A 24,547-nucleotide genomic window follows, 5' to 3' on the forward strand; every position below is an offset into this window, starting at 1 on the left:
AACAGTTCAGTGACCTGAGGATAGAGGTCAATGATGCATAGACATGCTTCCCAAATCTGTCCAACTCCCTGAACTCTCTGTTTGGGGGATGGACAGTAGAATTTTGTTCCATGGGTTCCTTCTTGTGGCTGCTGCAACCACCGTAGCATCCAGTGAGGGACCTTTGCTTCAATAGGCCTTATCTTTTGTTGCAACAAGGTAATTTATCTGGCCTCTTGGAGATAGGTTCTGTGACATTCGGATCGTTCCAAGTATGGCTGTAGATGAGGTCTGCCATATCGTCCACTAGGAGGACTATCAAAAATACAGCTCAGCCTGCTTTGAAAGCCTCAAGAAACACTGACTCCTCCTGGGAAGTGGGGTCAAAAAAACAGTCACCTTTCTGTCAAGCCAAAACAGACATCCTCAGAGAGTGAACTGGGGGACCCTTCCCCTTCATCAAAGTCAGTGTATTCAGTTAAAGACTCCTGTGGGGAGTCTAAGAGCTTCCTTTTACACACATGCTTCCAAAAAGGCTCTCCAGTGTGGGGGAGGGTCCGAGGTCGGATGTGTCAGCAGAGTCCTGAATGAAGACCGTCTCCAAGCTTGACCAGGTCAGCTGTCCTGATGGGACAGGATGAAAAGACTCAGGATCTGCAGTAGACAGTTTGAGGGGGCAGGCAGGAAGGTAAAGAGGTCTCTCTCTCCATTAACTCAAAGCCAGAAGCCATGGGGGAACCAAGTCTCAGCTTGGCAGGATCGAAAGCCACCTGAGCAGGATGGAACTCAATAACCATAGGATCGCACACCTTGATGCAGAGGTTGGAGCCAAACTGCCCAATGACAAGGATAAAAAAAGGCAGAGATGGCTCTGAAAGCATCAGAGTTGAACCCAACCCCCCAGATCTAGCTCTGACACTAAGGCTCCGAGATCCCTCTGGCTCCAACAGGTTTGGCGCCATCTGGATCAGAGAAGGTGTCAGAGTTATCAAAGATCAAGTCTTCAGATCTGATACAGACAAATTTGGAATTCTCTGGTCTATAGGCTTTGAAATCAATGTCCGAATCAGAGTATGAGTCAAAGGCTGGGGTGGTGCTGGAGGCAGACTCACAGATCCGGATAACATGGATAACTTCCAAATAAATCTGGGTTCTGAGAAACTTTCTCATCATCATGTCCACGTCTGCTTCTGTTAGGCTCCTAGATGACCTGAAGGATGAGGAGATCTAGGGTGGGCAGGATACCCTTTGAGTTGTCTCCTGCAAGAAAGGTGAGTGCATCCTCAAAGTAAAAGGCTCAAGAGAGAACTTTGATCTGGCCTGTGGAGACTTAGATTTGTTTTGATTTGGATCCAAAGGGGCAGTTGGAGCCAATGGTTTAGTTTTTCTCTTGAGATTTTCTTGGGTGGGGCCGAGCCGGAAGAAGGAGAGTGATCTGAAGAAGGTTTTCTCAGTTCTCAGTTCTTTAGATTTGTTAGCTGCATCTTTTTTTGTAGACCCCAAAGACTTCTTGGATGAGGAAGGAGCTCCAGATAAAGAAGAAGGGATTAATCCTTTCAAGATTAATTCATTCCAATGCTCTACTAGAGCCCTATGGTTAAATGCAGCACAAATATTACAATCAGTGGAGAGATGATCTGCCCAAAGGCAGTAGACACACTCAGAGTGGGCATCTGAGTTGGGGATCTTGTGCCCACATGAAGAGAGCTGGTTTATCCAACATTATAGCAACACAAGGAAATAGTACAACAATCAGAAAGTATACAAAGCATAGAAAACACACCAATGGTAATACTAATACCCAAAAGTATAAAGGAGAAGGGAAGTACAAATAATGGTAGACAAGATGTACCTAGTAATCAGGTAGCAAGAAAGGCAAATGGCACAAGGCTCGATGACTAGCAGAGTTGGAAATAGATAACCTAAGATGAAATTTCTCTCTTTTTTTAATCTTCTTTTTAATTCTCTCTCTCTCTTTTTAATCTTCATTTTATAGTACAAAACTAGGAGGAGTAAAGAAAGACAGAGAAAAATTGACCAACATAAATGGAAAAATCACTTACCCATTCCACTTGAGCTACTGGTGACCATGTCCAAATACTGAATCAGCAAACAGGACCTAAGGTACCTCAGGAGAAAAGAAGATTATGGGTAAGGTGAGGAGCTCAAGCTACTAAGCTTAAATCTAACAAAGTGGACCAAACTGGATCTGAGGTTGGATCAGAGACTCATTTGTTGAGGAACGGACAAAGAAGACAACATGAGGTAAATGAAATACTCAAGTCTCACTTTCATAGTTGTATAACATGGGTAGTTTGTAAAGTATTCAAACCAAAACCTCTGGTAGACAAAGTCATTCTGATTTTAAAAAAAAAGTCTTTTATAGTAATTTTTTGGTCCAGATTTTTTGAACTCCATAGTTTTGCCAGTGCTGCCTAGCCCTTTCATTCCCTTATTTGTCCTATTAAGTAGATAAGGCATGATCCTTCCCCAGGTGGATTTCCTATCTTCAAGGAAAACTGACCTTTACAGCTACCAGAACTCAGGCAGTAAACAGCTGGCACAAAATTAGGGGAAGGTAGAGACCACTGGCAAACTCCAATATACTGCAATCTTTGCAACATAACTGACATTTTCATAAATGGATTTAGATGCAAGTATGTACATCACTGCCATCAGATGTATAATGTGCACAGTTGAAGGTGTCTGTGCTTCTTATTTTGTTACACTGACAGTTAAACACAGCAGTTCACATGGTCTCTACCACGTTTTCTGCTACAGTGCCTTTTGCCCTTACTTTCCAACCAAAAACACACGCTAGTTCTGAGCCTCTCAATTTGCTCTCCATCGGTCAAATCCAAGATACAGGGGCCATTACCTGAACAAGCGGTGCCAGCAGAAGCCCTAGCACTATTTCACCATGTAAGCAATACACATAATATCATGGCCCATAAGGACTCCCTGGCCCACTTAGTCTCTCCATTTTGTTACTTAATGGATACTCTGCACTTATAACATGGTACACGTGCCAAAGATTTCCCTATATAACTGTATAAATAGTTATGGATTTCTGTTTCACATAAACTGTTAGCAGATGAGTAGCTCATGCTTTTATACTTACGGATAACATGCACCCAAGTACAAATTTTATCATTCTACGTATTCACTCCTTATACTGTGTGCACCACTGATACAAGACACTTTATTTTTTCATTGTATGTCCAGGGTTTCAAGCTTCAACAGCAGTCTGCAACAAAGTTATCAAGTATTCTAAACTTAGAGGAAAAAATAATAGTCAGCTGTTTAACTTTATTCCTGTTACTCCTCAAAGCTAAGACACTTCATAATTTTTGAAAAAGATTCACTCTTAGCAACTACCTCTATGTCAGACGTGTGTGTGTGTAACAGACACACACACATGCCATATTTACTGAATGGACCAAAAATATAAAAGGCTAAATTTCGACCATCTCCCCCATTTATCTTTAACATTACAACCCTATATCCTCTATTTCTTTTTTTTTCCCTGATATATTTTTCCTCTGCTCCATGCCAACAGATCAGTCCTTCCCTTACCACACCCTTCTGATGTATAGTAGTAGACGGCTAGTCAGTGGTGTGTCACTGTAGGGCATTTATATTATTTCCCATAACCCCATCTGATAGAGGCAGCAGACATCTAATGAAGCAGGGCCTGCAATACCACCAAATCCTGGCTGCAAGTCAAAGGTTCCATGTCCTTTCACTGGCATCACTTACTTCTGCACCATGCAGGGCATCTGACATATGGCAATAACGCAGCAAGTCAGACCAGAGTTCTCAGAATGGATAAGCCAAATTGGTCACTTACTCACATCCTCCTTACTGGCTCTTCTAGTGTTTGGGCTCTAAATGGATCCTGGTTGTCTAGGAAGTGGTCAGGCTTTCAACCCTTTATGCCATGAAACTGGCAATGTTCCCCTTAACAAAACCACATGAATTAGTAACATACATTTCAGTACAGTATATATTACATACAGAAAGGCTTAATTTAGTACAAACAAACAAAAAAGGCCAGCACCAGGGAATGAAGTAGAATGAAGCAAAAATAGAAACAAAAATGTTTTATTATTAGAACCAGACCGGTTTCAGCTTATAGCTTTCCTCAGTGGCTATACATGATGTGTGGTTGACAGACTGCATTTAAATATTGAAACCAATAAAGCAAATAATGACATCATTTCCTGTTAGACCCAGAAAAAAGTTGTGCAAATAAAATACATGTATACATATGTATAAAAAATATATTGTGTAAATGAAAAATATAGAAATTAACAAAAATTGAATGTATTCAAAAAATATATGAATTATAAAATAATAACTGGACATTATATCAAAACTTAATAAAAGTTTTATAACTTGTCATTAAGACCTGGGGAAAAAAGACCCCCTAGTTTCACTATCCATTTCTTTTCTTTATTATTTAGTAAATCATGCCATCCTGTTCTAAAATCTTTATTTCCAAAAACTCTATCAATAATGCTGAAAGTAAATTTTGCTGTTGAATGAGTGAGTGAATGTTTGTACAATGCATTGGTCATTCTACCATTCCTAATGTCCCCCAAATGTTCAGACATACGACATCTGAACTGTCTTGAGGTCTGACCAATATAAAATGCTTGGCATGTACAAGTTACTAAATAAATGACCCATTCACTTCCACAGTTGGCAAAGCACTTGATGTCAAATAATCTGCCTGTATTTTTACTGGTAAAGTTCTTGGTTTTGAAGATGTATTTACAAAATGAGCAATGTCCACATGGATAACACCCCACCAGTCTATCTCCAGAAAGAGTGGTCTGATGATAAAGGCTAGATTGAGACGTAACCCTTTTATAATAAGAAAAATGTGATCGAAGAGTTTTACCTTTTCTGTATGAAAATTTGCATCTATCCCCCAACCAATCATCTAATCTTATGTTGCTTTTAAGTATGTTCCAGTTTTTGTTGATGATATCTGTAAATTGAGAAGTATTCCTCCCAAAAGTGGTAACTAGCCTGATAATATCCTGTTTATCCTGAGAATGTTTTGATTTATATGATAATAAACTTTGTCTAGATTGATTAGATGCCCATGTAGAGGCATTATGGACATTATCATGCTTGTACCCTCTCTCTAGAAATCTATCAGTCAAATCTTGTTGACATATAGTGAGGTCTTGCTCAGAAGAGCAAATTCTTCTAATTCTCAGAAATTGTGATTTGGGAATATTATTGATTGTATGTCTGGGATGTAAACTGGAAGCATGTAGCAAACTGTTATATTGTGAATACTTCCTATAAACTGTTGTTCTGAATGTGTGGTCGGGTTTTCGCTCCAAATGAACATCTAAAAAATCAATTTCTTGTGCATGATAATTCACAGTAAATTCAACACCCCACTTATTACAATTGAGATACTCCTCAAATTCTGAAAGATATTCTGATCCCCCTCTCCAGACTAGCCAACAGTCGTCCAAATAGCGCCGCCAAATATCAATTTCAGGCAAGTATAAATTGTGCATGCCATCATAGATGATCTGTTCCTCTATATACCCCATAAATAAATCCGCATAAATAGGGGCAAAGGAAGCCCCCATAGCTGTACCCTGAATTTGCCAGTAGCATTGGTCCTGGAAATAAAAAACATTCCTGGTAAGTATATGTTCAGCCATACAGACTAAAAGAGTGTTAAAACCAGGAGGATAGATGTTGATTCTATTCAACCAAAATTCCAGTGCAAGATTATGAAAAGGGCAAACCCTTTGAGTCACAGAGAAGTGTGAGGTTTGCTGGGGGTACCGGGACTCCTAATAATCCCACTTTTACACGTAAAAAAAGACCTAGGTCAATATTAAAGAAGGATTCCTCACAAGGCACTACATCTGGTGAGGAATCCTCTGCTACAGATACGGAAGCTAACCACGTTAATGACTCCCCCATTTTGAAAAAGGGTCGTAATTCTCAATTCCCTTTAGATGTGGAAGACATAGGGGGGACGTAAGCACAGGCATAGACACTCTAGAGGGCTTTCTTCAGAGTGTAGTGAAATAAATCCTAGATTTTCTAACATACACAACATTTCTAGTTATGTACTAACTTCTTATCAAGAAACTCTGTTAAATAAAGGACTTGGCTATATTCCAGGATTTTTTGTGGACGAAAGTGATTTTGTTGCTGATACTTTGGCTTTTTGTCGTAAAATTAATTTAAAATTGTATTTTGATCAACAAGACAACACTCAAAGATCTACTGAATTTCGCTTCCTACCATCCAATTTTAATCCACCGATGGATAAACATGTAAATGTATTCCAACAAGCCATTATTAAAGATTTGCACCATCTTTTGGGTTCAGGGAACATCTTGAGAGAGAACCTTAGCATGGATGAACAACAGGCACTATTTGATCTCAAATCCAATACTGATATTGTTATTCTTCCAGCAGATAAGGGTGGGGCCATAGTCATTATGGATTCCAGTTATTACTGGGCTGAAGGTAAAAGACAGTTGTCTAACAATCAGCATTACTTCCACATGCCTGTAGACCCAACCCCAAATTTTAAAAAAGCTATAGACGCTTTTCTTGATTCTGCAGTAGAGGAAGGGATCATTAGTGCAAAAACAAGAATTCAACTAACAGTACGTGACCCCCGCAAACAATATCTATATCTCTTACCCAAAATCCACAAATCCCTTTTGGAACCTCCCCGTAGACCTATTGTCTCGGGAATTGGTTCACTCACTGAACCCTTGTCTGTCTATCTAATGGAGCATTTGAAGCCCCTATTGGCATACATCAGGGCCAGAATTAAAGATACAACAGAATTTCTTCAAATAGTTTTGGAATCCCAAATGGAATCTCATTGGCTTATGTGTACTCTGGATGTGAAGTCTTTATATACCTGCATTCCCCATTGGGTCGGATTGATGGCATTGGAATTTTGGTTGAATAGAATCAACATCTATCCTCCTGGTTTTAACACTCTTTTAGTCTGTATGGCTGAACATATACTTACCAGGAATGTTTTTTATTTCCAGGACCAATGCTACTGGCAAATTCAGGGTACAGCTATGGGGGCTTCCTTTGCCCCTATTTATGCAGATTTATTTATGGGGTATATAGAGGAACAGATCATCTATGATGGCATGCACAATTTATACTTGCCTGAAATTGATATTTGGCGCTTATTTGGACGACTGTTGGCTAGTCTGGAGAGGGGGATCAGAATATCTTTCAGAATTTGTGGAGTATCTCAATTGTAATAAGTGGGGTGTTGAATTTACTGTGAATTATCATGCACAAGAAATTGATTTTTTAGATGTTCATTTGGAGCGAAAACCCGACCACACATTCAGAACAACAGTTTATAGGAAGTATTCACAATACAACAGTTTGCTACATGCATCCAATTTACATCCCAGACATACAATCAATAATATTCCCAAATCACAATTTCTGAGAATTAGAAGAATTTGCTCTTCTGAGCAAGACCTCACTATATGTCAACAAGATTTGACTGATAGATTTCTAGAGAGAGGGTACAAGCATGATAATGTCCATAATGCCTCTACATGGGCATCAAATCAATCTAGAGAAAGTTTATTATCATATAAATCAAAACATTCTCGGGATAAACAGGATATTATCAGGCTAGTTACCACTTTTGGGAGGAATACTTCTCAATTTACAGATATCATCAACAAAAACTGGAACATACTTAAAAGCAACATAAGATTAGATGATTGGTTGGGGGATAGATGCAAATTTTCATACAGAAAAGGTAAAACTCTTCGATCACATTTTTCTTATTATAAAAGGGTTACGTCTCAATCTAGCCTTTATCATCAGACCACTCTTTCTGGAGATAGACTGGTGGGGTGTTATCCATGTGGACATTGCTCATTTTGTAAATACATCTTCAAAACCAAGAACTTTACCAGTAAAAATACAGGCAGATTATTTGACATCAAGTGCTTTGCCAACTGTGGAAGTGAATGGGTCATTTATTTAGTAACTTGTACATGCCAAGCATTTTATATTGGTCAGACCTCAAGACAGTTCAGATGTCATATGTCTGAACATTTGGGGGACATTAGGAATGGTAGAATGACCAATGCACTGTACAAACATTCACTCACTCATTCAACAACAAAATTTTCTTTCAGCATTATTGATAGAGTTTTTGGAAATAAAGATTTTAGAACAGGATGGCATGATTTACTAAATAATAAAGAAAAGAAATGGATAGTGAAACTAGGGGGCCTTTTTTCCCCAGGTCTTAAAGACAAGTTATAAAACTTTTATTAAGTTTTGATATAATGTCCAGTTATTATTTTATAATTCATATATTTTTTTGAATACATTCAATTTTTGTTGTTAATTTCTATATTTTTCATTTACACAATATATTTTTTATACATATGTATATATGTATTTTATTTGCACAACTTTTTTCTGGGTCTAACAGGAAATGATGTCATTATTTGCTTTATTGGTTTCAATATTTAAATGCAGTCTGTCAACCACACATCATGTATAGCCACTGAGGAAAGCTATAAGCTGAAACCGGTCTGGTTCTAATAATAAAACATTTTTGTTTCTATTTTTGCTTCATTCTACTTCATTCCCTGGTGCTGGCCTTTTTTGTTTGTTAATACTCATGTTACTGTGGCTCGTGCACCTGCCGTACTTGCTAGCAATTTTGTTTCGGAGTTAATTTAGTACAAACCAGATTTGAACTCATATCATTCTCACTCCAAAGTATTATGTATCCTCCCATTCATAGAAACACACACACACACACACACACACACACACACACACACACACACACACACACACACACACACACACACACACAAACTACCCCTCATTAAGTGTAATGAAAGCTTTTAGCAATACAGAAATATTCCAAGAAAGGTATTGTGCTGCATTCAGCTTATGGAATAAAAGGGAGACAAGGCTGTGACAGTAGCCCATTCATACTTTGCTGTGTAGTGAAAAGTGAATGTACAATGACAGCAACAGAATTTTCAAGCTCTGTCAATACAATATCAAACTTTTATTTGCTTATTTAAGCATTCTTATGAGGAATGACTATTACCGTATGAATTCGGCCAGCGCTACAACACCAAGGATAACTTCAAAAGCATACAGCACCAGCAAGATGGCATTGATAATAACTTCAATCCGTACTATATAAGTTTGAAGGAGCAAGTAGTACACAGCCATAGCAGCAGATGGGAATGTTAAGGCCAGACCAATACAAAGAGGTAATTTCCGTTGTGTGAGATTCCCTTTTGAGCCTAGAATATACAAATAAATAGTGTTAAACTATTTGCTGTGTTATTCAACAATTCTAATTTTTGCAGTAATACTGAATTATTCATTTAGTAAATAATTTGTGTATGTTACTTAACTATGTTCTGAATATCTTCCATACACACAAATAAAACAAAATAATTTATCATAAAAATATTACTTTGAAGCAGTGGTTGTCAACATGCTGAATGCAGTTATCTGTTTGCCGATAAAGCATGTGAGTCTTACAGCAGGACAAAGATGCAGTTAAAGAGAATTAGTACAACTGTGATACAGAAAATAACAATTAATGATTCCCTAATAACTGTTATAAGTTTGAAGATTCCATCATAGACTCTTGGTTAATAATATTAATGACAGGAAGATTAGAACACAAATATATTTATATGTATAAACAAGCAGTAACTTTATATCTGTTTAATTTATTCAAATGTTGGTTAATGACAGAAATCTCACTAGACAGAACTGTTTTCACAGGAGGCCAGACAGTTTTGATCTGGTTTTCTTAGCTACTTATCACAACTAGGTCTGTAGGTTGCAGCTTTTAATCAGTTTGCTTCATTAACCATTAACCTACACTGCCAGCTGTTACAGGAATCAGCTGTCAAGTCCTTAGGGGAGAGCTTCTATAAATCAGGTGTCTGTGGCACCAGCAGCCTTGTTTGGCATGGACTCTGTCTTTTGAAAGTACAGATATGGATCTGTAAGGAGGTAATTTTCTATAGTAACTTGTCCTGACAGATTCCTGATCACCAGTGGACACCTGAATATGTCAACATAACCAGCATTCCAAAAATGGACGCAGTAGAGACTAATGGACAGATTGGTAGATATACCCATGCAATATAACCATGTAAAATGCAATCTGCACTGTAACACTGATGACCGAAGATAGACTAGACTGAAGAGACAAAAGATTTTGCCTATTGTTGTTTAAAAACGAAAGAAAGCAGGAACTGAATACTTTATGTGATATTGCTTAGGTTATATGATATATAGAAATATATGTGAAGCATAATGTTTATGTTAATATAGTTTGATTACTTTTATATGAATGTAAATTTGTCTGTGCCACAAGTGATAATTCAACAAAGGTGTTTGAAAAAATGTATTTAGACTAGAGAGATAAAGCTCTGACTATGCCACATGCAACCCAAGTTGGCATAATAATGAGCGGCTGCTGCCATCTCACCCACACTAGGAAAAAGGAAGAGGCTCAAAACCATCACTTGAGTGACATCTAGCAGAAGTACAACACATATCATCCATGAAGTATGGGCCAAGGAAGCCCACACTGCCACTGTGCACTCACATCAAGAAAGTGCAGTAATTGTGGAATTCCACAAGTCACCAAAGTGGGGGTTATACACCTGGGGATAAGGTTGACCACTCTGCAGGGCAAGGAAGCTGGCTTGATCCCTACTACCTGACTCTCACCACTGGAGAATGGATGGATCAACAGGGCTTCCCAAGCAGGAATCAATGGGCTATACTCTTTTCACCTAACCTAGGAATGCCCATCTCAGTGAAAAGAATAGTCCAATTCAGTGCTAATAATGAACCTTTTAAGCAAGGTTCTGCAAGGGGAAAGTAGAAAAAATTGCTTATTTTGCTGCACTTTGAGGATTGCCAGGCATCTGGTGCCAAAGGATCTCACCCAGCCTCCATTCCCAAACTGTGATATACACAGTAATTTTATTTACCGTAATAAGACAGACCTGCCTAATTAAAAATTATATAAAAATCTAGCTAGTAGGAGACAGCTGAGATGTGGCTGGGGATGCCAACACAGCTGGAAATGTGCATAAAAAGTAAGGTCTCCAAATGTTAGAGAAACTGTACTAATCATTTTCTGGGTATCCAGGACACCTGCTATCAGGCCAGTATGCACCTTCTATTGGTATTAACTATTATACTCATGGAGTGTTTCTAAATAGGGAAAGTAGTAGTAGACATCTAATATCTATTTACACAAGTTTGCAGCCTCACTGTGCCAAGCAATGAGATTGTGGAGACTGTAGATGGTGGCCATGCAGTGCACACAGCATATTTTGATCAGACCAAGGTCTTTGACATCATTCCCCATGCAGGCATCATAAAAAAGATAAATCCTTTAACAAAAGAATCCGCACAGAACTAGTTACAGCTGCCTCATCATAAAGTATGAAAATGACCACCAATGTCCCTCAGCATTTGGCACTGGGACCTCTCTTTATCTGCATTTACTTCTCAGATCACCATTCAGATAGCCAAGTCCTCTAGCTATCAAAGTTTTCAAAGGACTGCAAACCTGGGTCTTTGTTAATTCACCGTATGACACTCAATCCCTCCAGGATGAACTCTACCTAGTACACTCATAGTACACTAAAAATCGGCTCAAAGTAAATGCTAAAAAGTGTAGCATCATCACTTTTGGTAGACAATAATGAGCGCTATCATATCATATAGACAAGACAGTATTACAAAATGAAAATGTAGTCAGGTTCCAAATTACTTGGGTCGATACCTCCCATTTTTGATTATGGTGTGACAAGAGAAAATCCTTTTATTTAGCCCAGCCAGTTGCCAAAGGACTATCATCAAGGTCAAAAGAGGTAATCACTCCCTTATATTCAACAAGTAAATGAATAATCACAATGGAGGAACATGTTTATAACATAGTGCTTCCCTAATCCCTGAAATAAACTTTCCCTGCATGTTAGGCAGTGTGACTCATTACCTTCCTTAAACATAAACAAGACGACTGGAAGGATATCCACAAATGTACTCTGGGATTGACTGGTATGGCTGTCATATAAAAGGGAGGCAGGCCATCTGAGTGAGGGTGCTGCAAAGTTGTGAAAGGTCTTTAGACTGAGTGACCTTAGAACAGTATAAATCTATGAAGTATCCAAGGTTCATACAGTCATATCATCGTAAGTATAATCTCCTACCAGACTTACTGAATAGCAGTTTTACTGTGGATGCTGTACACTTTGCAGAAAGCCATTTGATTGCCATAGATACTTTACATAGGTAAAACAGCACAAAGAAGTGCATATATGAAAGATATTTCTGTATGCCCAAAGACATTGTGAGTCATGGACGGCACCATCCAAGGAAGCAAGGGGAATGGTTGCTTCATTTGTAGTTCCAGTTTAACAAAGTCAATAAAGTACAGTTGTGTACACTTACCATAAATGTAGATGTTTGAGTGTATTCACTGTTGCAGTCATCACATTTGGGTTATCTGCTTACAGTAGCCCTCAATTGGCCTGATTATCGAAGTCTTGGGTCCTGCGTCAGTTGCTGTCTCATATTCCATGACGTCAGGTAGTCAGGGGTATAGAGCATGCAGCCAACGCCATTACATCAGTTTTTTTTGCCCCAGATGTCAGGTGCCCCCCTAATGGGAAGCAATTATATATATATGTACAAGGTTACACCTCCAACAAAAAAGCAAATACACCAAAAAGCTTTTAAGCATAGTAATGGAGAGTAAAGGTATAGCCAAAAGAAGTCAGGGAGCTGGAGGGAGGGTAACCAAGACTGAAACAGTGAATATACGTGAACATTTACATTTATGGTAAGTGTACACAACTGTACTATGTTCTTCATGTTTCACTGTTGCAGTCATCACATTTGAGTAGATTCCCAAAGCTAAAGATGGGAGGAGGCATTTAGATAGCATTAGGACCAGCTATAAGGCCCTGAAAAACTGCAGTGGCAAAGCCAGCTCTGGATTTAGAGAAAATTGGTAAATGGTAATGCTTGGTGAAAGTATGTACAGAAGTCCAGGTAGCAGCTTCTAGGATGTCCCTGGTAGGTACACCTCTGAGAAAGGCTGTAGAGGTAGATGCAGCCCTGGTTGAATGGGGTCTAATACCCTGTGGGATAGGTTTTCCATGGTGCTTATAGCAGAAATGACTACAATGGCCTATCCATTTAGAAATGGTTTGCTTTGAAATAGTCTTTCCCTCTGCCCCTGCAGCAAATGCCACCAGCAATTGTTCAGATTTTCTTTGAGGTGGTTTAGTCCTGTCCAAGTAAAATCTAAGTTGGCTGTGCACATCTCAGGAGTGCAGTATCCTTTCCCCTTTGTTCTGTGGATTAGAAAAGAAGGCTGGCAAATGAATGGACTGATTAAGAGCCACACTGGATACCACCTTGGGTATGAAGGAGGGATTGGATTGAGGGACACCCTGTCTGCATGAAATATGATGAAAGGCCCCACTGCCATAAGGGCCTGTGGTTCAGATACCTGTCTTGCTGAAGTAATTGCTAAAGGGAAGGCTGTTTTCCATGAAAGAAATTTTAACTCTGCACTTGCAGCTGGCTCAAAAGGAGGAAGAGTGAGTTTTTCCAATACAAAGTTAAGGTCCCAGGCTGGAGTTGGGGCTCTCCTGGGTGGTCTTAAGTTTTTGGCCCCTCTGAAGAACTGCTTGAGCAGTGGATGAGAGAAGAGGGGTGGTTCTGTGTTGTAATGAGCTGAAATGGCTGAGGTGTGAATTCTGATTGAGGAAAAAGAAATGCCCTTGTGAAGCATCTCAGTTAAGTATTGAAGAATCAGAGGTAAATTGGGCGCTGCTGTGCCCATCCCTTGAGTTTGGTTCCAGGCACAGAATCTTTTCCATTTTTCAACATAAGATTTTCTAGTACTAGGCCTCCTTGCCTCCAAAATGACATCCAACACTTGTTTGCTGAGGGATGGTAATGGAGAGATAAGGCAATTATCCAGGCTGCCAGGGTCCGAGTTTGAAGCTGAAGGTGCAGCATTTGGCTCTCCTGCTGTGACAGCAGGGTAGGGGTCTGAGGTAGGTGCCATGGGGCCAACAGTGACAAACTGTGCAAGAGGGGGATCCAGTGTTGGCGTGGCCAGTCTGGTGCAATCAGTATCATCCTTGGTTTGTCCTGTTTGATCTTTAGTAGTACTTTGGAGAGGAAAGGCAGAGGAGGAAAGGCATAAACTGATAGATTTTTCCAGCTGAAGGACAGAGCATCCACTTTCCAAGCTTGTTTGTGGGAGTCATTGTGCAGAATTTGTCCAATTGGTAGCTCTAGGGGGAGGCAAACAGGTCTATATCTGGGCTCCCCCATTTGTTTATCAACATGTTGAATATCTTTGGTTCCAGTTTCCACTAGTGTGGGTCCATGAGATTTCTGCTGAGTTTGTCTGCCAGTGTATTTCGTTTTCCTGGCAGGAACTGAGCCATTAGATGCACTTGGTAGCTCAAAGCTGTGTTCCACAGAGCAATGGCTAGTCTGCAGAGGGGGTTAGAATGGGTACCCCCCTGCTTGTTTATGTACGACATAACAGTGGTGTTGTCCTTCCTTACCATTAATTGTCCTGGAAGAATGTGGTCCTTGAAGGCTGTCAGAGCATTCTGTACAGCTAACCTTTCTTTTTGACTGATATGCAGGTGCATTTGACTTGGGTTCCATTTGCCCTAAATGCACTTCCCTGCCAGGTTAGCCCCCCCATGCATAGTCTGATGCATCTGTTGTTAGGGTTTGGGCAGCAGGGGGTAGTGTGAATGGTAGTCCCTTGTTTTGGTGGCAGGCCTCTGCCCAACAAAGGAACTCTAACTGTAGGCAAGGTATGATAGGGATCATTGCTTCTAGATCCTGAAAATTTTGACACCATAGGCTTTTTAGATACCACTGTAGTTTCCTCATATGCAGTCTTGCATATGGAATTAGTAGAATGCAGGAGGCCATGAACCCCAAGGCTTGCAGTATTTGCCTTGCAGATAGCAGGGTTTTTGTGGCCATTAGTTTGAAATAAGATGTCAAATGAATTTGTTTCTCTGGCGTGAGGAAAGCCATCTGGGAAGTTGTGTTCAAGCTTGCTCCCAGGAATATAATTTGTTGACAGGGTACCAGATGTGATTTATTTTCGTTTATGGTGTATCCCAGACAAGTTAGCACCTTTTGTACAAATGCCAGATGATTCAAAAGTATGTCCTGGCTTTCTGCCTGAATTAGACAATCGTCCAGGTATGGGTATATTTGAATGTTATTTTGCCTGCAAAATGACTGGAGCTAGGCACTTTGTGAATACCCTGGGCGCAGTAGTTAAGCCAAAGAGTAGTGCAGAAAACTGATAGTGCATGTAGCCTGCTTTGAAGCATAGTTATATTCTGCAAGATTCCCTGATTGGGATATGCAGGTAGGCTTCTTTTAAATCCAGTGTTGCCAACCAGGCATCTTTGCCTAGCATAGGAAGTAACTGGTGAAGAGTTAGCATCTTGAATTTTGGAATCACCAAAAAGGTGTTTAATATAGAAAGGTCCAGGACAGGACGCCAAGAGTTGTCTTTTCTGGGTACCAGGAAAAGTCTTGAGTAGAAACCTTGTCCCTTTTCCTCTTCTGGTACAGTTTGAATAGCCTTTATGCTTAACAGAGAGAGTACTTGCTTTTGAGCCTCTGCCCACTGATTTGGGGGTAGATCTGGCCAACCGTTTGGGGTTGATAATGTGTGGAAGTGAAATATGTATCCTTGGGAAACTATATTTAAAACCCATTTGGCCTGGGCAATGAGTTCCCAATTTTTTGCCTGCAGAGCAATCTTTCCCCCTAAAGGAGCAGTCAGTTGAGAAGTGCTTGGAAGTTTTAAGGTTAAGTCATTGAGACAATTTACCACAGGATGGAGTCTTACTACTCCCTGATTTGGAAGTGGGAGCCCCCCACTGTTTAGTCCTGTGCGTACCCTGGGACTGAAGCCTGGGTGTTCTGCTGGTTCTGGGTTTGGACTGAGAAGGCCTGGAAGAGGCAGGAAAAGACCAGATCTTAGACGGCCAATGCCTACTAAATCTTGGAGGTTGTACTTGTAGGAAATCTTTAACAGTTTGCATAGATTTAGCTTTTTCCTCCATCTTTTTAATAAATTCTTCTGCTTTGTTGTCAAACAGGCGGTCCTGATTTAAGGGATCATCCAGCAATTTAGCTTTAACACGATCTAGCAAAGATTGCTCCTTAAGCCAAGCATGCCTTCTAAGTAATGACCCAGTGACAGCAGCCCTGCAAGATGCCTCTAGTGAATCAAAACCACATTGCAAAGTATGCTTTCCATCCTGTTCAGCAGAATGCATTAAATCCTGTAAATCCTTATCTTCAGCACAGTCAGGAATCAACATCATTTTCTGTTTAAACAATTCAGTGATATGCTGCTGATACTTTAACATATGAAACTGGCAGTTTAAGGCCCTAATGGCCAAAGTTGCAGAAGTGCATACTTTCTTACCCCATCTATCCAGTGCCCTGGAGTCTCTATCAGAGGGGGTAGGATTTTGGCAGTAGTAGCTTTGATGCCCTTGGTCCCTGTGAAATGGTCTCATGATCCACAGTAGGATTTTTAAAAAGGAACTTGTGAGAGTTAGGAACCCTGTAATATCTATCAGGTTTTCTGGGAGCAGGAGATAAAGAGTCAGGGGCTAAGCTAGATTCAGAAAAGGCATCATCAACAATGTCTGTACAACAATGTACTGGAGGGATAGCTAAATGCTTGTGCTGGGGCAGGAGTACGAAATCCCTAAGCCTCTTTTTAGAATCAGAGTAATCCTGGCTTTCCCAGTGAAAGAGCTCCCTAAGAGTATGCAGGGTTTCACCAAAACAGAAATCCTCTGGGGGCGGGGGGGGGAGCAAAGGGAATAGAGTCCCCTGCATCAGAATCCTCATAGGTAGATAAGGGTAAATCCTGGTCCTCAGAGGAAACAGACATTTCAGAATCCTTGTCAGAAGTATCACAAGCAAATTCAGTCCTAGGTCTCTTAGAGGGGGAAGGTTGGCTTCCCCTGATTAAAGTAATAAGGTCTTCAGCCATTCTTATCATCTGTTTTTTTAGGTATAGAGGTCTGACTATGCGGTCTGGGCATCAGTTTTCTAGGCATAGTTCGAGTTTTAGGCCTTGAAGAAGAAGATGGCATCAGTTTAATATGCAAGTCAGTAGGCCTGAATACACCCTCAGAAGCCTGTGCCTGCACAGCGGCTCCAGACCCATCCAAGGTAGAGACATCCGCAGGTTCCACGGTTGAAGCATCTTGCGGCATATCGGACTCCGAATGGGTGTCAGTAGAGGCCCGCGAATTTGAAGTAGCGGGTAACAGGGGCTGAGAAAGCACTTCACTGAGTACCGGCGAACTGGTGACTGGCTTAGGAGAAGCATCGTTGGCAACTTTGGACCTAGGCGGCCTGTCTCTGTCTTTATCTTTGTGTTTTTTCAGAATGTCGGCAGTCGGATGGCTTACCGAAGACATATCTGGATAATTGAACCGAATACCAAAATATTTAGAAGCGTAAATATACTGACAACAAATTGTTTGTTGCTTAAATAAGGCACAAAACCGACAGTGAGGTACATAGTGGTCAGGGCCTAGGCAAGGAATACAGTATGAATGAAAATCTTTGTGAGGTACTTGCTTTCCACAAGAAATACAATTACTGACTTTTACTGACGTTGGTTTAGAGTAAGAAAAAGTTTCTCCAATGGGGTACTTAGCTTTAGTTGAAGACTTCGGTTCTGAAACTCGAAAACGAAAATTTCAGGAGTCGGCCGACCGACACTTGCAAACTGCTTCTGCTTCAGGCACCACACGTCAAGAAAGACTGATGTAATAGCGTCGGGTGCATGCTTTATACCCCTGACTACCTGACGTCATGGAAGATGAGACAGCAAACGACACAGGACCCAAAACTTTGATAATCATGCCGACTGAGGGCTACTGCAAGCAGTTAACCCAAATGTGATGACTGCAACAGTGAAATACGAAGAACATCAGAATCTCATTTTAGTTGTTTTTTTATGTTTTATTCCAAAATGGTCAACGCACTCACAGACTCTCCTCCTTCTCCCACTATACTCTGCATTCCCTTTTATTCTTTCTTTGCTGATTTATTTCTCTTCTCTTTTATCCTTTTCTGCTGTATAAAATAAACTAGACAAGACATTACTGTTGTTGTTGTCTTTCAGCTTTTCCCAGATAGGGGTCACCACAGCGGAACTCCGGTCCGCTAATGATTGGCAGTAGATTTTGACGAATGCTTGACGTTCAACCTTCAATGAAGGCACACCCATTTACGCATGTCTTTCGAATGCCCACCCAACCACGGGGAGGACATGCAGACTCCACACAGAAGGCACTCCCCGCACTCCAGCCGAGAATCGAACAGGAGAACCTCTTGCTGTGAGGCAACAACGCTACTGCTGCACCACCGCGGCATGAGACATGACATTAATGTTATGCTGGCTTATTCTATTGTTTTCTTCCATTTTTCCCCATGTACATGTAAAGCAAAAGTTAATATATTTTGATGCTTGTATATCTACACATCCCATCTAGGATTATACACATTCTAGTGAACTTACTACTATTTTCAAAAATGCATTCTTTTTAATTTGTGTTATCTGTCCTTTGCAACTTATCAAGCATCATAAATATTTCAATGTGAAACTATTTCATTAACTTACTTCTCAGAAGTCAAGGCCAATGTCAGTGGTCTCTGGCTGACTAAATTTGCAGATGACTGCAAATTAGAAGCCGTCATTGAATCTCACACTGACACAAATGTTCTCCAGGAGGGGCTCACACAGACAAACAACTGGTGTCAAAGCCATGGACTAAAACTAAATGCCAAGAAATGGATAATAGTATCCTTTGGGAAGTCATCCATCCCTGGTAACTTATCATATTGACAACACATTCCTTAGAGTTGACCGAGTAGTCAGGGACTTAGGGACACATATAGATAGTAATATAGCCTTTGATCATTGTGTGTCTAGGGAGGTGAGAAAGTTGACCGAGTAGTCAGGGACTTAGTGGCACATATAGATAGTAATATAGCCTTTGATCATTGTGTGTCTAGGGTGGTGAGGAAGTCATTCTAAGTTGCGCAACTTATAAACAAAGGTATGGCATCTAAGTCTAAGGAAGTCATTGTTCCACTGCATTCGGCATTCATCAGACCTATCATTGAGTACAGTCCACCCTTTGGTATGTACTTAGCAAGACATATCCAACAACTGGAATGTCCACATAGGCTCCTCACTAAATGAATACAGGGTGTAAGTAATATGTCCTATGCAGACTGCCTCAGGGCCCTATCCCTGTATTCTGTCTCCTACAGGCTTTTGAGGGGAGATCTATGCCTGGCATACAGGGCATTGTCAGACCCCACTCTGATGGACCTCCTGCATATCCACAAAACAAACAACAACATAATTAACTTAAACCTTGCCTGTGATAATAAATAGAACCTGCTGGAGAGATAGGTATGTATCATGTGAAGAAGAGTTCCTCCATGACCCAATTCAAGAGCAACTTGGACAACTGGATGGGAAAACAGGAAATTCATCCCTGGTTTGGCACCTATGTCTCTAATGGACAGAAGTAACCTGTAAATGGTTCATCTCCCAGGCCCATGCTTACACTTATCAAGCGTATGAGAACTTGTCAGAGACTTGGGATGCATGGCTAGGCTTAAAAGGTCCCTTGTGGTCGTTAGCCTAGTAAATACCTATGAACTATGAAACACTAATCTTTTTAATTTGTTTACATACATACCTTTGTATCTTTATCTTATTTAATTCTTCATACACCAGATTGTCATTAGTCCTTAAAAATCTGACAAATCAAAATTAGAAGTTATGTGCCTACCATAACGTTCCATGTTAGTTGTCTTCTTCTCACCTTCTTTCTTGCTGGATGGGTTCGGAGCTGATCCTCGGCTCTGACTCGGCCACTCTAAAAGCTCGAGAGCTAGTTCCACCGGCTCGAGGCTCCACTATGTCCCACAATGCTAGGCGGTAACTCCTCAGATCTCATTTGAAAGCTAAGCCCAGCAAGGAAATTCCATAAAAGGAACAAAAGAAAACTCCTCTAGGTCTGTCCAGGCTAGGGGAAGGAGGTGGGGCAAGAAGAAGGCGAAGAAGACAACTAACATGGAACGTTATGGTAGGTACATAACTTCTAAATGTTAAGTTGTCTATCTCGCCTTCATTCTTGCTGGATGGGACCGCGTCCCTAGCACCTTATCACGGGTGGCCTATCGGAACAGATTCTTGAGTACAGTGGAACCAAAGTTGGCTCGGTCTCTAGAGGCCAAGTCCAACTTATAATGAGAAATGAAGGTATGGGGAGAAGCCCAAGTAGCTGCAGAACAAATCGAATCAATAGGCAGCCTATCTTGGAAAGCTATAGAAGTGGCTAAAGCTCTAGTTGAATGAGCCCTGGGTTTGGATGGCAATTGTTGATGTCTGATCTCATACACAAGGATAATCAACAAAGTAAGCCATCTAGAAAGAGATACTTTAGAAATTGGAAGGCCCATTCTACCTTCTGCATAAGAAACAAACAGTTGATCAGACTTCATGAATTGTTTGGTCCTGTCTAAATAGTACCTAAGTTGACAATGAACATCTAAACAGTGTAACTTTTGTTCTGACCTATTGGAATAATTAGGGAAGAACACAGGAAGTTCAATGGTTTGATTCAAATTTGCCAGTGAAGCTACCTTGGGCAAAAACGATGGGTTAGACACCCTATCCTTATGAAACACAAGATAAGGGGGTCGACTACACAGAGCATGGAGTTCAGAGACTCTTCTAGCTGAAGTGATAGCTACTAAAAAGAGTGTTTTCCAAGATAGTAACTTTATTGAACATGAAGCCGCAGGTTCAAAGGCGGGAAGAATTAAAGACGCCAGAGCCAAGTTGAGATCCCATTGAGGAGGAGGATCCCTGATTGGTGGTTTGAGGAGAAAAACTCCCTTTAAAAAGGCTTTGCAGAGTTTGTGAGAAATAATGGAGGACTCTGAGACTCCAACATGAAAGTTCGATATTGCTGCCAACTGAACTTTGATGGTAGACGGGGACGAACCTGAGTGGAAAAGTTCGGCTAGAAAATCTAGAACTGATTGAATGGAAGCAGTGAAAGGATCTATATTCTTTGACTGCGCCCAATAGGAAAAACATTTCCACTTGCTATGATAAATCTTCCGAGTGGGAGATTTATGAGAGGCTATCAAAATATCTCTAACTGAGCGAGATATCAGAGGAAGCCTGGCTAGAGTCGGAATTGGAGGAACCATGCTGTGAGGTTTAGAGAAGGGAGGGAGTGGTGCAACTGACCCGACTGATGGGTCAAGAGGTCTGGAACTGGGTCCAGATGCCAAGGTTGCTCCAACAGATAACGGTGGAGAAACGGGAACCAAACCTGTCGAGGCCAGTAAGGGGCAATAAGGATCATGGAAGCTTTCTGAGCGATGGCTTTCTGTATTAGCTGAGATATTAGTGGGAAGGGAGGAAAAGAATACAGAAGTCCCCGGGGCCAATCGTGTACTAGAGCGTCTCTGCTGGGGTGGCCTGGTTGGGGAAAGAGGGTGAAGAAATCATCGCACTTGCTGTTTTGGGGAGTAGCGAAAAGGTCGCAGCAAGGCCGGCCCCACTTTTGGAAAACTTTCTCCAACACTGAATTCTTCAGAGACCACTCGTGAGGCATAAGAATAGCTCTGCTCAATTTGTCTGCAATCACATTGGACTTCCCGAATGTGCTAACAGAAACCGCTGAGAAGAAATCGCCCATTGCCACAGTCTGAGTGCCTCTCGACATAGGGGGTAAGATCTGGTTCCGCCTTGTTTGTTGATGTACCACACTACAGACATATTGTCTGTCTGAATTGCTATAGTTCCAATGGGAAGAGAGCCTTGTAAGGCTTGCAACGCTAGAAGCACTGCTCTCATCTCTAGGACATTTATGTGCAAGTGGCACTCGAAAGGTTGCCACATGCCTTGGACCGTCCTGCCCTGGTAATGCCCCCCCCCCACCCGATCAGGGAGGCGTCCGTTATCACTGTAGCAACCGGAGGGGAAGGGATGAAAGGTCTCCCTAGGTGGAGCTGGGGAGATGTGATCCACCAAGAGAGATGATTCTTGCATGATTGAGTTATCCGAATAGGATGGGACATTGGAAGTCGTTGGAAAGACCATTGTGTGAAGAGCATCCATTGTAAAATTCTCATATGGAAGCGAGCTAATGGTAGAAGAGGACCGCCATAATCCCTAAGACCTTCAGGATCAATCTGGTTTTGACTTTGTTGCTCTGCAAGACAAGAGAGACCTGTCTGTGTATGTCTGCTATTCTCTGCTCTGTGAGTCTGGCTGACATGTTGACTGTGTCTAGATTTGCGCCTATAAAGGTAATAACATGACAAGGCGACAAGACAGACTTTTCGTAATTTATTGAAATGCCTAGTGTCTGACATGTGTGAAAGGTGTAGTCTTTGGCAAGGAGCAAAAGATGCTTGGTGGGGGCTGTAAGGAGCCAGTCATCTAAATAAGGAAACACCTGGAATCCTTGTAGTCTCAGATGAGAGGCGACCACTGCCATGCATTTGGTAAACACTCGGGGGGCTGTAGTGAGACCAAAGGGCAGGGCTCTGAACTGGAAATGACTGGTTCCCAGCCTGAAGTGGAGGAATCTCCTGGAGCGTCGACTCATTCTGATGTGATAGTACGCATCCTGGAGATCTATCGAGCACATCCAGTTGTCCCGCCCCAAAAGGGGTAGAATGGACTGCAGCGTGACCATCTGGAACTTTGTTTTCTTTACATACTTGTTCAAGTTGCTGAGATCCAAAATGGGTCTCCAGTCCCCTGTTTTTTTTGGAACCAAAAAGAATTTGGAGTAGATTCCGGATCCTGTTTGGTCTGCTGGAACTGGTTGAATGGCTCTTTTTGTGAGCAGCTTTGAAATTTCTAATGCTGCTTGCTCCTTTTGACTGGGTGGAACGTCTGGAAGGGATTTTTTGGATTGCTTTGGAATGAAAAGGAATGGGATTCTGTAGCCTTCGGAAATGATAGACTGTACCCACTTGTCTTGAGTTAGGGATAGCCAGGCTTCTGGGTACAGCGATAATCTTCCCCCGACTGCCTCCGAAGGTGGACAGTCGGGCAGCACCTCAGGGATGCTGAAAGGGCTTGTCGGAAAAGGATTCTCGACTGCCCTGATTCTGCGGGCCCCCTCTGCCTCTAGGACGGCGTCTACCATTATTGTTCCCCCCTCTGCCTCTAGAGGGGTATCAACTCTGTGCGTCAGGCAAATCTCCCTGAGATTGTTTGCGGAACCACATCTTTCCCCCCTGCTGGCCTTTGGGGTAAGGCCTAGAAGGAGTAGAAAAATGGACTCCAACGGCAGAGAGAGTTTTACCATCAGTCTCGCACCTAGTCAGGGTTTCCTTCACTTGAGAACCAAAGAGGGATGATCCATCAAAAGGGGAATTAGTGAAGGACGCCTTGAAAGGGTCCGCAAAGTTACATAGCCGCATCCAGGCGTGCCGACGCAAGGCTACACCTGTACCTGTCGCTCTACTTGCTCCATCCGCCGCATATGAAAGGAGGCGCATGGAGGAGTTAGTTATAGAATTAAGGATCGCCAGCTGAGAGTTCATCCTATCCTGAAAACCCGCAGCTGTTGGGTCCTTTAACATTTTGCTCACTTCCTTGAGCAAATCCCTCTGAAGATGAGTGAAATGACACAGGTAATTCAGCCAGCGCATAGTAAAGGTCGCTGACGAGAACATCCGCTTCCCGTACCTGCCCATCGACCTAGACTCCTTGTTAGGAGGATGAACAGGCACCGAAGGATCAGCTAACTCCTTCTTGGTGGCCGCAGCCACCACCATAGCATCAACAGAGACGCCTTTGGTTAAAAATTCCTTGTCCTTGGGGGCAGTGATAAATTTTGATGGTGTCCTGGGGGTGGGTTCCACTGAATCAGGAGCCCAGGCCTTCTTTGCCACCACTTGCATAAGGGGGTCAAAGGAGGGACACCCAGGAGGTGGAAGGGCGAGAGCCAAACGCCTCAAGATACACCGATTCATCCTCTGAAGGGTTGAGGGCTGGCCAATTCCCCCTCTGTTTCAAGATTTCGAGGATGTCTGCAAAGGAGACATCTTCAGAGGGGGAACGAGGGGAACCTTCAGAATCCCTTAAGGGGGAACGAGGGGAACCTTCAGAATCCCTTAAATCAGTGCCAGAGGTGACAGACTCAGGGGAGTCAATGTGCTTCCTCTTGCACTGCCTCTTCCTAGGGGACTCTCCTACCGGGTCAGGAGAGGCCTCGGAAGAGGAGGAGATCCCCACTGGGGAAACTTGAGTAGCTGGCTCTCTACGGTCGGGGATGAGAGAGTGAGCAGAAATCACCGGAGGCACCATGGAGGGAGGGGCAGAAGGAGCCGACTGTGGAGATGAACC

The 24,547-nt window shown here is 41.8% G+C and overlaps 1 protein-coding gene across 1 annotated transcript in view; it reads right to left on the reverse strand.

Annotated features, from left to right (window-relative positions):
• Positions 1 to 24,547, reverse strand: part of TMEM216 (transmembrane protein 216) — a 523,512-nt gene that overhangs the window by 69,565 nt on the left and 429,400 nt on the right. The window contains exon 5 of the mRNA XM_044058946.1: positions 9,104 to 9,305. Within this exon, the coding sequence (XP_043914881.1) occupies positions 9,104 to 9,305 (202 nt within the window). The remainder of the gene's footprint in view (positions 1 to 9,103; positions 9,306 to 24,547) is intronic.

This window comes from Protopterus annectens, chromosome 17.part0 (assembly GCF_019279795.1).
Source record: "Protopterus annectens isolate FY-2018-M chromosome 17.part0, PAN1.0, whole genome shotgun sequence".
Classification (NCBI taxonomy): Eukaryota; Metazoa; Chordata; order Ceratodontiformes; family Protopteridae; genus Protopterus; species Protopterus annectens.